The sequence below is a fragment of the Triticum dicoccoides genome, chromosome 1B (genome assembly GCF_002162155.2).
Source record: "Triticum dicoccoides isolate Atlit2015 ecotype Zavitan chromosome 1B, WEW_v2.0, whole genome shotgun sequence".
NCBI classification, from domain to species: Eukaryota; Viridiplantae; Streptophyta; class Magnoliopsida; order Poales; family Poaceae; genus Triticum; species Triticum dicoccoides.
This window is the reverse complement of record NC_041381.1, coordinates 619,124,205-619,139,895: the sequence shown is the minus strand read 5'-3', so window position 1 is coordinate 619,139,895 and position 15,691 is coordinate 619,124,205. Positions and strand designations below refer to the sequence as shown.

General features: G+C 42.5%; 1 protein-coding gene across 1 annotated transcript; it reads right to left on the bottom strand.

The window, feature by feature from the left end:
• Window positions 1-3,007: 3,007 nt before the first annotated feature.
• LOC119350717 lies at window positions 3,008-5,300 on the bottom strand. The gene has a single exon (XM_037618412.1). It carries the CDS (start codon window positions 5,298-5,300, stop codon window positions 3,183-3,185), a length of 2,118 nt encoding a protein of 705 aa, XP_037474309.1. The 3' UTR covers window positions 3,008-3,182.
• Between the last annotated feature and the right edge of the window lie 10,391 nt (window positions 5,301-15,691).

The window sequence follows — 15,691 nt, the reverse complement described above, 5'->3', positions numbered from 1 at the left end:
CATCAGCTTTTATTCATTTATATATATTTTTTAAAATATTATAAATACAAACTTTCCAAAAAACTTAATGTACTTAAAAAATATTTGCACCATGGATTTGAAAAATGGAACACGGTGTCAACTTTTTGGCTGTGTAAAGAAATGTTGATAGCATTCGAAAAATGGTGATATTTAAAAAATGGCCACGCATTTCAAAAAAATGTGCGTGACATTTTGAAAAAAAATCAAATTCATGTAATTAAAAAAGTTCTTTATCATTCAAAAAATGTTTATTGCATTCTAAAAATATTCACGTGTTTCAAAAAGTGTACATGAAACATTAATGAATGTTGGACATATGAAACAAAGTGCGTCTAATTCTGAAAATTCATATCATTCAAAAAATATATGTTGCATTTTAAAAAAGATTCATGTATTTAAAAATATATTTACATTTAAAAACATGTTTATACAATGTAAAAAACATTGTATCATTCAAAAAATGTTTCAGCGCGTAAGTGTAAAATGTTTAACATGTGTTCTAAAATATGTATTTGAAAAAAATGTTGAACATGTATAAAAAAATTATACCAAAAATGTACAATGTGTATGAAAAATAGACCTCGAAACTTATACTTGGAAAATTGTTAAACATGCATAAAAACATTTCTGAGTATACAAAAAATGTAAAATGTGTATGAAGAATGTGACATTGTTTGAAACAAAAAATCAAAAAAATATGGTGAAAATCAAAGAAAGAAAACCATAGAAAAGCGAAGAAAAAGAAGAAAAAGGATAGAAATCAAAGGAAATCGATGCAAACAGTGAAAAATTAATAAGAGAAGCACAGAGAAAAGAAAACTTGTGTGGAAGCTACCATACTGGGCTGGCCCAGTAGCACTGCGCCAGAGGTGACCGAAGCTACATCTCTCTCAATAAGGGCTAAGCACGGCTGAGATATAAAGTGTTTCAGCCAACTGAAATTTAGCTACAGACTTTGTAGAAGTTAAGTTTCTTTTGAAAGTAGGGAGGCAAACTTTGAGGCTCATGCCTTGGCAAAGGCAGCCTCGTCTCTTCCTACTGGACGCCATTTGTGGCTAGGAAAGTCATCCGCATGTCCAATAATTGAGAATGTAGAGGCTGCAATGACTTTCCAGTAAAAAAAACACATTACAAGCCTATTATTAGTAGACTCAAGGAAGCATCAATGCATTTGTAAAATTTTCTCTAAATTTGACCGATGGTCATAATTTTGTTGCGCGTGTCGACTAATATAAATACATCTCAATGCATGTGAGCTACAACATACCTAAGAAAGATAAAAGACATAGCACAAATCTATCGACCTGGTTCAATTTCAGAAGAAAAAAAAAGGTAATCAGTTTAGATTCAAGCTAATTCATTCATTCGAGCGCTCCAAAGGATGGTCCATCAGCACTCAAGGAGAGAAGCATGACCGTCAGGTCGACCTGGCCATCAATGAACACGAAGAAGGGTCACCAGGTCAGATCGACAGCATATCTTGACGCGGCTGGTCTCGAGGCTTCAACATGTTACTCGAAATTACTCAAATCTATGGATGGCTATTACTGTAGCTTCAGCTTTTAGAATAAACTGACAGGTTAACCGTATCATGCATAGAGGATCGATGTACAGGCAACCTAGACAGTGTGTTTGCCAAAAGTGTTTCTGTAGAATTACACTGCCAAGTTGCATGATAAATAAATAAAAAACATCCATCCCCACTCAAAGTCATTTATTTCATTCATTCTGTGACTGAAGACAATACAAGTCATCCATTCTCTGCCAAAGTTGCATTGGCGCGGCTCTCAAAAAAAAAAAGTTTCTGCGGTCTAGGCATGCCGTAACTGAGGATCTCACTTCTAATCTGAACCCTGAATTCAGTGCATACATGCAGCTCTCCACCTATGCCAGTAATCAAAAGACTCAGTAAATTAGAGGCCATTCCAATCATCCTCCAGCTCAAGCAACATGTTCAACAGCAAAAATTGCTAGCATGACTTTTGGTTTGGATTCTGAAAAGAAGACTAACAAACAGAGCAAGCATACAAGTACAACTGAGAGAGAGAGAGCAAAAATTACAAACATGATTTCGATCTGGATTCAGAAAATCAAACGCGACAACAGTAAGCTGTTAGAAATTCAGAAATTCATTCATGCACTACAATAACACTGGAGGAGCACGTACAGCACTTGAACAGGGGAGGGCGGATGAGAGCAACTTGTTTCGAGAGATCAGCATCTGCAGATGTTGACAAGGCCATGCTACTGCGTATATCCATTTTATTTGTACCACTGTTCGCCAAAATTTAGTTTTAGTAATTCCACTGTTAAGTGTGAAGTTAACCAGCATGGAATTTTTTTACATAAGAGAGATTCTGCATCTAGCTTCAGCCTTTCGGCTCAGTTACAGATTAATAACAGTACCAACCACATACATGCATACAGGATGTGCAGGCTAAGGAAACTGTTTACAAACGTGTTCCTGCACTACAGAATGAATTTGCCAAAGATGCATGATAAAACAGAGAAACCCAAATGCACACATGAACGATGAGTAAGTTTCCGCATTAGTGGCATGATGATGATAAAACAGGCGACAGTTCGGACAACTTTTACCATGTCCGAATTCATTCAGAAAATAAGCTAACCAAACACCCATGACAGTTTAGCTACCCAGAATTCAGAAATCACTCCTTCATACTCTCCGATGATGGGAAATCAAAAAGCAATCTGTTCAGGTAAGTTTCTGCATTCTTGGCATGCATAAACATAAGAATTTGAAATTGTAAATTAGCCTTCAATTCAGTGCATACATGCACCTTCTACCTATGCCAGTATATACCATTGCAATCAAGAGAATTCGTAAGGACATTGGAAAGCAACCAAGGTAATAAGGTACGAATGCACAAAAGACTATGCTAACCAAGAACAACATGGGCAGCTGAAGCTGTTGGGAATTCAGAAGGCACGGTCAATTAATTCATGCATGCACTCCAAATGATGATCGATCAGTACATTGGATAAAGCAAAACAATTCCGGTCAAGCATGATTTTGGTTTTATTTCAGAAAAGAAGCTAATCAAGCACAGCAAGTCTGCTGTTCACAGTTATGAAAACAAGCTGATCCAACAGCACGACAGACAAACTAAGCTGATGATGACAACTGACAATGCATGGATCTAGTCGTACACGGCGAGCTTCTGGTACTCTTCGCCGGCGATGGCCTCCATCATGATGGCCTCAGGGTTCACCACCCCGTCGTTCTTCAGAAAGATCTTGAGGAAGTTCTTGGAGAAGCCGCTCACCATGGCCACCCCAGGCTGGGTCGATGTCACTGGCGTCGACTGCGAGTCACGCAGGTTCCAGAAGATGATCTGGGGCACCACGTCGCCGTAGCCAGCGTCCCTGAACTTCTTGCAGATCACCTCGTAGTCAGTCTCCCACGGAACCGACTCCCGCCGGCTGTAGTAGGCGGCGTAGGCGCTCCCTGACGCCATATTGAACTCCATGTCGCTGTATACGAACACGGTCCTGATCATCTTCTCCGGCGCTAGACTCGCCTCGACCGCCGTGCGGAGGATCTGGTCGAACACCCCCTGGAAGTTGGTGCTCCCGCCCCAGTGCATGCGTCGCACGAAGTCCATCTTCTGGCGGAGGGTCTTGCCCTTGATCAGGTGAATCTCCGGGTTCTCGCTGAAGGTGATCACCTTGCCGGCCCACGGCTCCTCGCTGAGCTCCGAGGTGAGCACGCCCAGCGCGATGCACACCTCCATCGGGGTGCCGCTCATGCTCGCGGACACGTCGCAGACCGAGATGCAGTTGTGCAGCGACCCCTTGGAACGGAGGTCGTCCACCATGCGGCGCCACTGCAGCTCCGACACATTGTCGTCCTGGCCGCGGTAGGCGGCCGCGGCGATCTCGTGCGGCAGGAGCGCGCCGGCCGCGATCTTGGCCTTGCCAGCCTCCACGTCCTCCAGGTACTTGTCGAAGCGCTCCTCATCGTGCTTCTTGAAGAGGGACTTGTAGCGCCGCATGGCCACTGAGGCGACGCGGATGTAGGGCAGCTCCGACCACCGCTGCGCGCTCATGTACACCTCCGGGAGCTCCAGCACCTTGCGCAGCGGCACGAGCACCTCGCGGCGGAGGCGGTGTAGGGCGCGGTACGCGTAGTGCTCTTCCGAGAGCTGGGTGAGCTCGGGGTCCGAGTCACGCGGGAAGAGGCGGCGGGCGATGGCCTCGCAGAGCAGCGTGGTGCGGTCGAAGGACGAGCCTGGAGTGGGGCACCACTTGGCGGCGAGCCCGATCTTCCTCTTTTTGCCGCCGGAGGCCAGCTGCTGGAGGTCCGAGGTGAGGAGCGCGGCGAAGAAGTCGGCGACAGCGTCGAACAGGAAGCGGTAGGCACGGTCTCCGTAGTACGTCTCCAACGACTGCACGGCGAGCTTGGCAACCGTGCGTACCTTCTTCGACATCCGCCGCGGCTTACTCGCCGCTGTCTTCTTCTTCTGGTCCACCTCCATCGCTTCCGGCTTCTGCACCTCCGCGGGCTCCTGGACCGGGACAACCTCCACGGGCTTGCTGCCCTTGCCGAACTTGGAGAGCGCGGCGGAGAGGAAGTCACCGAAGGTGGCCTTGGCAGGCACGGTGGCGAGCTCGCGGGCGAGCTTGCGGCTGGCGAGCCTAGCCCTCAATTCCTCCCGCTGGCTGGCGAGGCCCTTGGCCTTCCTGCGCGCCTTGTCGGCCTCGGCGCCGGCCTTGGCGACCGCGCGCACGTCGGGGCCGCGGAGGAGGCGGAACAGCAGCTCGGGGAAGTCCTTGAGGTAGCCGAACTCGGCGAGCGCGGCGACGTTGCAGGCGAGCGTGCGCGGGTGGTGCTCGTGCATCCAGAGCGCGGCGGCGTAGAAGCCCTCCTTGTCCGACTTGCCGGTGCCGCGCACGCCGCGGAGGTTGCAGGCGAGGCGGAGCGCCGTGAGCGAGTCCTGCGCCCAGGCGGCGGCGAGGAGCTGGCGCACGCGGTCGGCGGGCGTGTCGGGGACCACCTGGAAGAAGAAGTCGAGGCAGGGGTTGCCCGAGTTGGCGTACGTGGCGGAGCAGTTCTCCGTGAGCGCCCTCCGCGGCTTGAGCGCCGCCTTGAGGGCCGCCTCCGACGGTGCGTTGAAGGCCGCGTCGAGGAGGTCGACGAACGGGTGCAACGCGTCGCCGGTGGCGGCGCCGGAGTCGGGGGATGGGCGCGCGGCGCGGATCAGGGGCGGGCCCAGGAGCAGGCGCGGCGCCGCGGCGGGCTCCGACTCCGTCGCCATGGCTGCTAGGGTTTGGGGTGGTCGAGCTCGGGGGAGAAGAGATTTTCGAGGATCGATCTGGTGAGATCTGGAGGCGGCTCGGCTCGTTCTTTCGATATATCTGGGACGACGGAGGAGTGACGGTGGATCTGAGCCGTCCACTGAACCGACATGGCGGGTCGACGGCGCGGATTGGTCTGATCAGGTTGCATGCATGGCGATCAGCTTGTACTATGTTGCCTATGCCAATGCGTGAATCTTCGTTTTGACCATCTTGATTGATGGTCATTGCTCCAAGCACATTTGATAGTGCCTCCCTCTACCGTCTCCAAAAAAAAGTTGATAGTGAACCTTGGAGCATCTACAGTTGGACTTGGGCACTTGGCAAATCCGGCCCCTTCAACGCTCGCGGACACGCCCGAGTGCTTCCCTGGGGATTGACCGGGCACCCCTCAAATATTGCGCCGCACATCCATCTCACAAATTTTGATCCTCAAATCCATGCAATTCATGTACGTCGATCATACGATACAAACTGTCTGAATGCAAAAGTTTGAAACAAAGCAAAACAAATCATAGTTCAACAAAACATACATGGCAAAATGAAATCAATGTCCGAGCGTGATGGATGGACTCAGATCACTGGCCGAGCACCTGCTCCGAGCGGAATGCGTCGTGCTCCAGGCAGTGGCGGAGCCAGAAAATTTGGATCAGGGGCGATTGCAGTCAAAACAGGTTAGGGAGGGCCAAAGCATAGAAAAATAAGACTTTAAGCATCAAATAATTTCTAATTATGCACTGTTCATCACTGAATTAGCAGCGAAGTCCTAATGTCAGGGGGGCAGGGCCCCTGCTGGTCCCCCTGCCTCCGCCACTGGCTCCAGGCAGAATGCGTCCTGCTCGTCCTTCTCCGCCTGCATCCGGGCAGCCTCCTCCGCCTGCATCCAGGCTGCCTCCTACGCCTGCATCTGGTCCGAGCCGTCCTCGCACTTCCTACGGTCCTTGATCTTCATCTTCTTGTCCACAAGCCACTTCTTCGCATGCTCATCCAAGAGGGTCTCATCCACCAGCATGATCCTCGCATCTTCCGCATCCGTGCGAGTTGCAACCTTTCCTTCTCAAGCTCTATGTCGCCAAATGTCTTGGCTTCTCGAGTTCCCATTTGATCGCCGCTTGTTGCTTCTCCAACTTGATCTTATCCGTCTCAATTTCGAGTTTCTTCTCCGCCCTCTTCCGGTCTCACTCCATCCTTTCCTTTTGCGCATCCAACATGAGTTGCCTCTCCTCTTTCTTGTTCTCCCTCACCGAAGGAATGCCCGTCCATGTGGACGACATTTTGGTAGCTGCGGCATCACGGGCAGCACATGCCTTCTCCCGCTTGTTTCCCAAGACTTCACGGTTGTCCTTTGGCACGGTGGCTATTCCATCTGTCGCGACAACATCATCATCTTCATAATCCAGCCCAATTGATTGGTTCGAGCTTGAGCCATCATTCCTCTTCTTGCCGGACTTGAGGTCGGCCACAAGTTGGTTCCACTTCGGCTTGGCATTCAATATGACCCAACAATGCCTAAAAGCAAATGGCTTATTTCTCCACCTTGTGATACAAAGTGGCCGCCACCGCCATCTAGAAAACAACATATGTATGAGTGCGAGAATGCAAACACAAGAAGCATATGCAATGGACGACAAGATGAGGCAATCGAGTTTACGTGAGTTGGGACTCCCATCCCACTTTGAGGGCGTTTGATCCCTTGTGAGTAGTAGCCGACGTACTTATTCACTTCCCCTTGAATGATCCCCCAACGATGTTGGAGAGATGCCACATTGCAGGTGGTAACGATAGGATGCGGCTCCACATACTCCTTTTGCTCATGATACTCCTTCCAAATCTTCGTCCAATATGTGTTCCCCTTTTGCTCGGTGCCGCATATTGGATCCATCATTGTGGCCAACCAAGCTTTGACCAACAAGATGTCCTCAAATCTTGAGAATGCTAGACCTCTTGCCTTCGGTGTCTTGGTCTTCTTCTTCTTCTTGCTCGGATTGGGATCGGATGTTGTCCCAACTTCAAATGCGGTGGTGGCCTCTAACTCATACTCCATTTCGTTCGAATCTTCATTGTCATTGATCATGTTCGACAAGAACGCCTCCTACATGATTATGGTTTGCAGGCATTCATCAAGTGCGAAATGAACTAGTCGTCTATGCTAAAATCTGATCAGACAGGAGCAAAGAAAACAAACAGACTCTTGTTCGGTCATTCCGTCGAACTTGCCGAGGGCAGCCCGGGCATTGCCGATGCACGTGCTAATCCGTGCCCGAACGGCTGAGGCGAGCTACACACGTCGACCGCTGGCATCTGTGTGCGCAGAAAGCTGACCGGAATGGCCCAGCCACAGTCGAATCATCCTTTGTCCCAAGGGGGGCGGACGGCGTAATCCACGTCAGCGCTCGGAGGGAAGGGGTGCGAGGATCCGGGCGTAGCGGAGGAGACAACTGCTCCACCACGTCTGAACCTCCCTGCAATGTCGCCGCTTCCCTATCTCACTGTCGGCGTCGCTGCAACTTGCGGGCGACGTTCTTCGCCTTGCAAATCGCAACCGACGAATTGACCCCGCCAACGGACGAGGTGGATTGCGTCTCCGTTGCGGCGGTGTGGGTTGGGCTGGACGACATCGCCGGCGCTGGATCAGGACCAGAGGTGAGGATTGGGAGCAAGGGTGGAGATTCATAGTTTCTGAATCTATCGATTTTCTCCAGATCAGGAGGAGAGGGTCCGGGCGCGGGAAAGATTGGAGGGCGGCAGGAGGAGGAAGAAGGGTTTGATGGATTTGATGCAATTTTGGGTGGGGTCATGCTGTCGGGTCTGACGTGGCGGGCATGCTCGGGCGTACTCGAGCGCCCCCTTACCCAGCCCAATCAGCCCGGGTGTTTGACGCCCATTTAAGGAGCCCGTCTGGTTCGAAAAAACGTGACCGGGCAATGAACGGATGGCCCGCCCGGGCGTATGAGGCGGGTTTGAGGCGCCCGGTTGTAGATACTCTTACAAAATATAGTTTATCCAAAATCAGTAACTTCTACTCTGTTCTTAAAAAAACAATATATAGGGATTGACTATTCGTCACCTTTGGTGAGGAATAGTTATTCTTCACCCCTACTATTTTACCGCCAATGCACTGTAATTTTACGTTTCGTAAGTTTTGTCTTATTTCTGACGTAAAAAGAGATCGTAAGAAAACAAACAATCACCGTAATTTTTTTTATGTTATGTAAAATTACAAACGTAAAAACATAGTGTAAAATATACATGAACTCCAAATTTTCTTGTCTTATGACCTATATTTTTTTTCTTATATCAAATTTTACGTAGTGAATCAATAGGAATGTAACTATTTGAACTCCAAACGTAATTTAATTATGAAGTGACTGTAAGATTACCTCGGGTGAAGAATAACTTATTCTGCACCCTGAGTGATGAATAGCACCACTATATATATATATATATATATATATATATATATATATATATATATATATATAAAGATTTTGTAACCTCGTTAGATAATTTTCTTACAGCCTCCCGTGAGCTTGCATGCCAATGTTTTTTCCCACATGATCCAACATCGATGCCTTGTAAATAAAGCAACTCAAAATGGTGCAGTCAATTTAGTAGGGTGCTCTCTAACCTTGTTTGAATGATAAATGCATGCGTTCATAAGTTGCAGTTGCAATCTTGGACCATACCATCAATTTTATTCGTAGTTTACTCTTTGGTATGATTGCAAATATCAACAGGTATCTTAGTTAAAAATAAATGCTTGAACACATGGTGATGGATTTTTTTCCCCATCGCTTCCCTTGCGAGTACCACAAAATTTGCAACCCCCACCCCCAAATGGTAAATCATGTATAATCTTAAAATAAGTTGACGCTTTCACTGACGTTCCTGACGACTATAAAGGCGTTTGTGGCAATTTCATCAAATTCAAAATGCGTCTGCACTGTTTTAGGAAAAAAAAACTCCTCAAAGGAACACGAAGAGGAAACTAAACACAGTGCATGCATGTTTCCTCCTTTGTTTGATTGAAAGGAAGAGAAAACTAAAATATGGGACAATATTTGTAAACAATGTAAAACATGAAGATAGGTCAGCTAGCAAAGTACCTCCGTATTGCAGTAAAAAAGACCGGTAAACAATGTAATACACGAAAAGGATCAGCTAGAAGATCTTCCTCCACATTGGGACATCAACAAAAAGCGTAGCCTCCACAAATGAGGAACATTTGTCAAGCGAGTCGATTGCCTATAAGTACGCAAATCCTATGATTCGCTTACGGCACGTGACGGTAGTAGCGCTCGACTGTAGACTTCACCCAACAGGACGGGCACAACATAAGTTGTGCACAAGCGGTTTTGGGAAAGTTCAATGTGATCCTTTTTCTTTTTATGTGTTTTCTCCAGCTACTTCCTTTTTTTGCAGTTGGATTTTTTTTGTTTTCAAAAATACATGTCAAATTTTTGAGTACACCTTGAACATTTTCAGTATACACGTTGAACATTTTTTAGATATAAGCTGAGTTTTTTTTGAAATACACGCTAAACATTTATCTGAATACATGTTGAACATTTGTCAAATGCAAAATTGAACAATTTTAATACACAATGAACATTTTTAAACACATGTTGAACTTTTCTGAAAACAATCATGTATTTTTATAAAGTGTGAATATCCCTTAAGTGTTTATGACCATTTCTTAGATAGCACAAATATTTTACATTGTGAACAACCCTTAAATTTGCACGAACATGTTTTACATTTCATGAGTATTTTTCAGTGTCATGGATAATTTTGAACACGTGAAAAAATGTCATGGATAATTTTTATGAATGGTGCACACATTTTAAAAAATGTGAATTATTTTTTTACATTTCTGCACATTTGTATAAAAATGTCATTAACATATTTTGAACATGTGAAATTTTTTGAAGGACACAAACATTTTTCTGAATGGCACACATAATTTTCCAATTGTACAAACAAATTTCTATATTCATGAACATTTTTTAATACATGGCGAATGTTGTTAATTTTTTTTAGTAAAGTAATATATGAAATACATATATACATTATACTACTATATAGTGTAGCAGTTTTGAATAGGAGCTAGCCATCAATCCTAACCATTTATGTCTGAAATCCAACGGCTGAAAGTAGTGGGATTTGCAGTGTACAGTACATGGTTCCTGCATCCAGCATGTTCTAGAATGAACACCTGATCCTTCTCAAGAGACCTGGGCCATACTGAATCCTCTTTGGCCAACCATGTTGCAGCCATGTTAAGCCAAAAAAATGGTTTTGGGGTAGAAACATATACTCGAAGCACAAGCATGTTGCGAGGCCCTCTCCCTCGCCTCGGATTTGCAGGTCCAATCGATTTGTGTGGCTTCAGATTGCCTGGAGGTAGTAAGGGACATACAAGACGAAGTTCCTTGCCGATATTTTTCTATTCTACAAGATATCAAGCATGAGAGGAGTCATTTTCAGGATGTGAAGTTTCTGCATGAGAATAGGAAGCATAATGGAGAAGCACATGCTTTAGCAAAGGCAGCTGCCTCTCTTAGCCCCGGGCGCCATTTGTGGCTTAGTATTTTGCCCGAAATAATCTGTATCCCCATGTGTTTGAACTTTTAATAAATGGTGCAGTTGCTCAAAAAAAATATAATAAATTTAAATTCTATTTTTAAAATGTTTTATGTATTAATTTTTTTTGCGGGATTCACTGTTAACAACTTGTGGGGATTGCATTTATTAATTCCAATTTTCTTTACAAGATAATTTATTTCTACACCTATACATCAACAACTTTTTTACCTTGAATCTATTAGCAAGTCTAAGTTTTGTTTCGTACCAAAAATCATCCCATAATGTTAAAATGTGCATTGTTGTGCATACATACTAGAATATGATATTAAAAATATATAAAATAAAAAGTGAAAAAGACCAAATAAAACATATGAGAAACCTAGGGTACATAATAATGGGACGGTCAACTACAGAGGATCCTTGTGGCGATGGGAACCACCAGACTATGAGTGTTTTTGGATTGCTGCCTTCGGCAGCCAAGCCAAAAAATTGGTAATTGACGAAAGGGTAGGCGCTTGTTTGATTGCCGGCCAAAAATTTGGCTTGCACGGACAGATGCTACTTCGGAGTTTTATTTTGCGCCAATATTTTGGCAAGACAATGATCTGGTAGGGCGAGCAGCGGCAACATCCAAACACACCCTCTATCTCTTTCTTTGCCCGACCTATGGGTCCCTTGCCTACAATGTATGTCCGAGTGACACGACCAATAAATTGGTCTTGGGAAGCTTTTAAGCTACAGTTGAGAGCGGTTCTTTTTTCCTGGTCTTAACCTTCTACGGCCTTTTTTCTTTGTTTTTCTATGCCAGTTTTTTATTTTTATTTTCTGCTTTACTTTGAATATTTATTTTTCGATATATTTTCCCTCCTTTTTTTCTAATTATTTCTTATTTTGCTAATTTTTTATTTATGTTTATTTTATTTTTTTTCGTTTTTTGGTTAAAAAAGTAGACATTTTTATATGACGTACACTTAAAAATTATTGTGGTAACAAAATTTACATTTTCTGAACATATTTTTAGACATGTGAATATTTTATTAAGTGTTATAATTATATTTTCATATACCATGATCATTTTTCAAAAATTATGCGAATAAATTTTTAGATTTCATGAACTTTTTTAGAACCATCATGAATATTTTTGAAATGACATGAATAATGTCTTAAATGTGTTAACATTTTTTTTAATTTCGTCAACAATGTTTTCTAATGGTACAAACATTTTCGGAAACTCGATGAGCATTTGGTAAAAATGATGAATATTTTTAATTCATATATAAGAACTCTCACACGGCGAACATTTTTTAATTAGGCCATGAAAATTCAAACACATTATGGATATGTTATGAATATTTTATAATACATGATGAATATTTTATTATATTTTGTATATTTATAAAATTTAAGCAAGTAGGAAAAATATAGAACAATTGTAATTAAAGGAAAATAACAAAGTTGTAAAAAAAATTGAGTCATGCAAAATTATAGATTTGTTTGGGCAAATATAAAATCAGTACCTAACCTTTTTTTAGCGGTTCATAGCCAATTCAACCAGATTAGCGGTCACAGGGTGTAGTAGGCGGGGATCCTATTTCGCGGGCAGGTCACTGGTTAGCGACGGGAGCTCCTATTCGACGTAAAAATGGCAGAAAAGGGTGAAATGCTGCCAGGAATCGAAGTTGAGAATTACCGGTCGTGAACCTATGGCACTAGCCACTCCAGCAAAAGTCTCCAATTGAGTTTTTACCTAAGCACCGCGTTTAAAATAAATTACACATTTTCGAACGTTTCTTGAAAATTTTAGAAAATTTAAATTTTGAACATTGTTTTGGAAATGAAAATAATTATTGGAATTCCAAACCTTTTTTATTCCGCTTTTTTTAAAATTTGAATAAATTTTGAGATCACGAATATGTGAACAATTTTTGAAAACTGATTTTTTTTAAGTTCCAAACAAAATTTGGAAACACAAACATTTTTTTTTAAATCCGCAAAGATTTTTTTATGCGCGAGCATCTTTTGAATCCTGTAAAGGGGCGACCAGTCCTGTAAATGGGACGGCTAAAGTGGCGCCCGGGGAAAGTGAAGGTTCGCCCTGCGTCGTTTGCCAGCACGCGGGGCGCTAAATAGGATCTCCCTGTAGTGTGCCTGCCCACCCCTCACGGCACAGGCGAGCGTCTCGTTGGTCTCGGTAGTATACAAGACCTAGACGCCCCTACAACGCTCGTTTTGGTGAGCCGGCACAACAGCTCCTTGTGTGGCTTTAAGAAGCTTCTATTTACAACATTGACATGTTTTGGGATCCTTCTGTGCGTTTTTTGGAAGGTTTCTTTTTCAGGGTTTTTTCCTTTCTTTCTGTGTTTTATCTACTGTGTTTTAATCTACTTTTTTGGGATTTTATTCTTGTCTTTTTAAAATTTTGTTTTCTATTTTCATTTCCCCCCTTTTCTCATGTTCTTTATGTAAAAAAAAGGGGCGACGGTTTCTAAAAATTGCGTGAACTAATTTCTACATCTTCATGAATTTTTTTAAGTGTGTGAACATTTTTTGAAAATGTTTTGAACATTATTTAAATGGTTATGAACACGTTTTATATGTCGTGAATATTTGTTTTTAAAATTGCATGAACAATTTTAACTCATGCAATGAATACTTTTTAAACATACAGACATTTTTCTTAAGCGGTACAAACTTTTTCCAAGTTCATGAATATTTTTAATAAATGTGTGAGTATTTTTCTAAGTCTCATGAATATTCTGTTAAAAATGTGTGAACACATTTTTTTGAACCGCATGAACATTTTATGCAAAATATCCATGAGACTATAAAAATGTTCACACATTTATGCAAAATATTCGTGACATTCAAAATATTGCTGGTACCATTTAACAAATTGTTCACACATTTAAAAGTGTTCATGACATTCTTCAAAAAAATCATGCAATGTTAAAAAATGTTCATGACATATAAAAAAGTGTTTGTAGTTCTTTGGTCACAAAAATAAATGAAAATTAATACAATACAAATGTACATTCATTTATTTTTTTTTGACTAATGAACATACACAATAATAGAGGGTACACTTCACGAGTAAAATATGAACACAAGTCTAAAGTCCATCTGATTCACAAAAAAAGAGTCTATGTGACATCTCATTATTTAATACATGGACACAAATCTATCACTTTTAGTAAGGAAGTGGATTTGTTTTTCTCTTGATGTTTTACAACTCGTATTTCCTCTCTGCACTATTCCTATTTTTACACACTCCCAAATGAATAGTAATACTTTACTCTACATACAGAATTAGGATACTTGATCTCATATGGTAAGGAAGTGAAACTACTAGAAGATGTCAAGGACAAGGTGGGACATGGTGCGGAGGAGCCACCGGATAGGCTCCCAGATGGTTGGATCATGCAGGTCAAACGTGGTGATGATGCACCATCTATAAGGTATGATGTATGCTACCAAAACATATGCAAAGATACACCTTGTTCAGTAGGCTTAACACATATTGAGTATTTATACATGTTTGTATATTTTTTCTAGTTTTTGTTGTTTTGTTTGCTTGAGAGATCAGGTTTTATTTTCCTTGTTGCTTTTGTTTGCTTCTGGTATTTAATTTCTCCTATGTTGAGGGTCAAATTCACGATGAAGGAAGAGGTCCTCAACTACCTTTTCTTCGATATGGATATGTATATTTTTCTTACTATGACGAGAACCTTATATATTTTATTTTTTATTATTTCCATGATCTATGTGCCATTCTACAATGGTATGCATAATGACACGAATGGGTTCCGAAGGGTTAGTTGGTTGAGCTCAGAGGAGAGGGAGAGAAGATAAGATGTACAAGGTAGTATTTAATTCCTTCGTGTCCCCGGGAGAATAATAACATAAAATGGAGTGAGGCGTTTTGGCTCCCAGGAGCATCTGCATTGCTGAATAAAAAAAATCAAAATAAATATTAAAAAATTCAAAAAGTTCCAATTTTTTGGCATGGTAGATAATTTGGTGTGTGATGTCCGGTCCAAATTTCAAATCATTTGGACATCTGAATAGCTCTTGACAAAAAAAAACAATCTTGGGGTCTGTTAAATAGTGTACTGTTCATATATTGTTCTGACCCAATTTGTCTTTTTCGAGAGCTAGTCAACTGTCCAAATGCTCTAAAATCTGGAGCGCACATCACGCACCAAATTATCTACCATGCACAAAAAAAATTTGATTTTTTTGAATTTTTTGAATTTTTAGTGAATTATATCTTGATCGGGTGCAGATGAGCCCAGGCTCAGAATTGGATATTCGCATAAAATGGCAATATTAGGATTTACTTAGTTTTGGAAATAGTTTTATGTTTACTCGGCACTGAGAGTACAGATACTTTCTAAAGAAGATTTTCTACTCTATGCTAAGGAAATGAACATGTCCAAATGTGTTACAGATGGACAATACGAGACAAGCTTCAAAGATAACGTGTATATCTTGCTATTAGTACATAAATAATTATATATGTTTGTAATGATTTTGCTTTTCAAAGCTAATTCTCTTCCTTGCTTGGTAGATTATAGCAGAAGTGGAGTTCTGTTGGGGAACGTTGCATGGAAAACAAAAAATTTCTACGCACAACAAGATCTATCCATGGAGATGCATAGCTACGCGAGGGGGAGAGCATCTTCATACCATTGAAGATCGCTAAGCGGAAGCGTTTATCAACGCGGTTGATGTAGTCGTACACCTTCACGATCCGTCCTGATCAAGT

What these genes read in the sequence shown, in the direction of transcription:
- LOC119350717 (XM_037618412.1), bottom strand. Translation starts at nt 5,300, where the DNA reads ATGGCGACGGAGTCGGAGCCCGCCGCGGCGCCGCGCCTGCTCCTGGGC.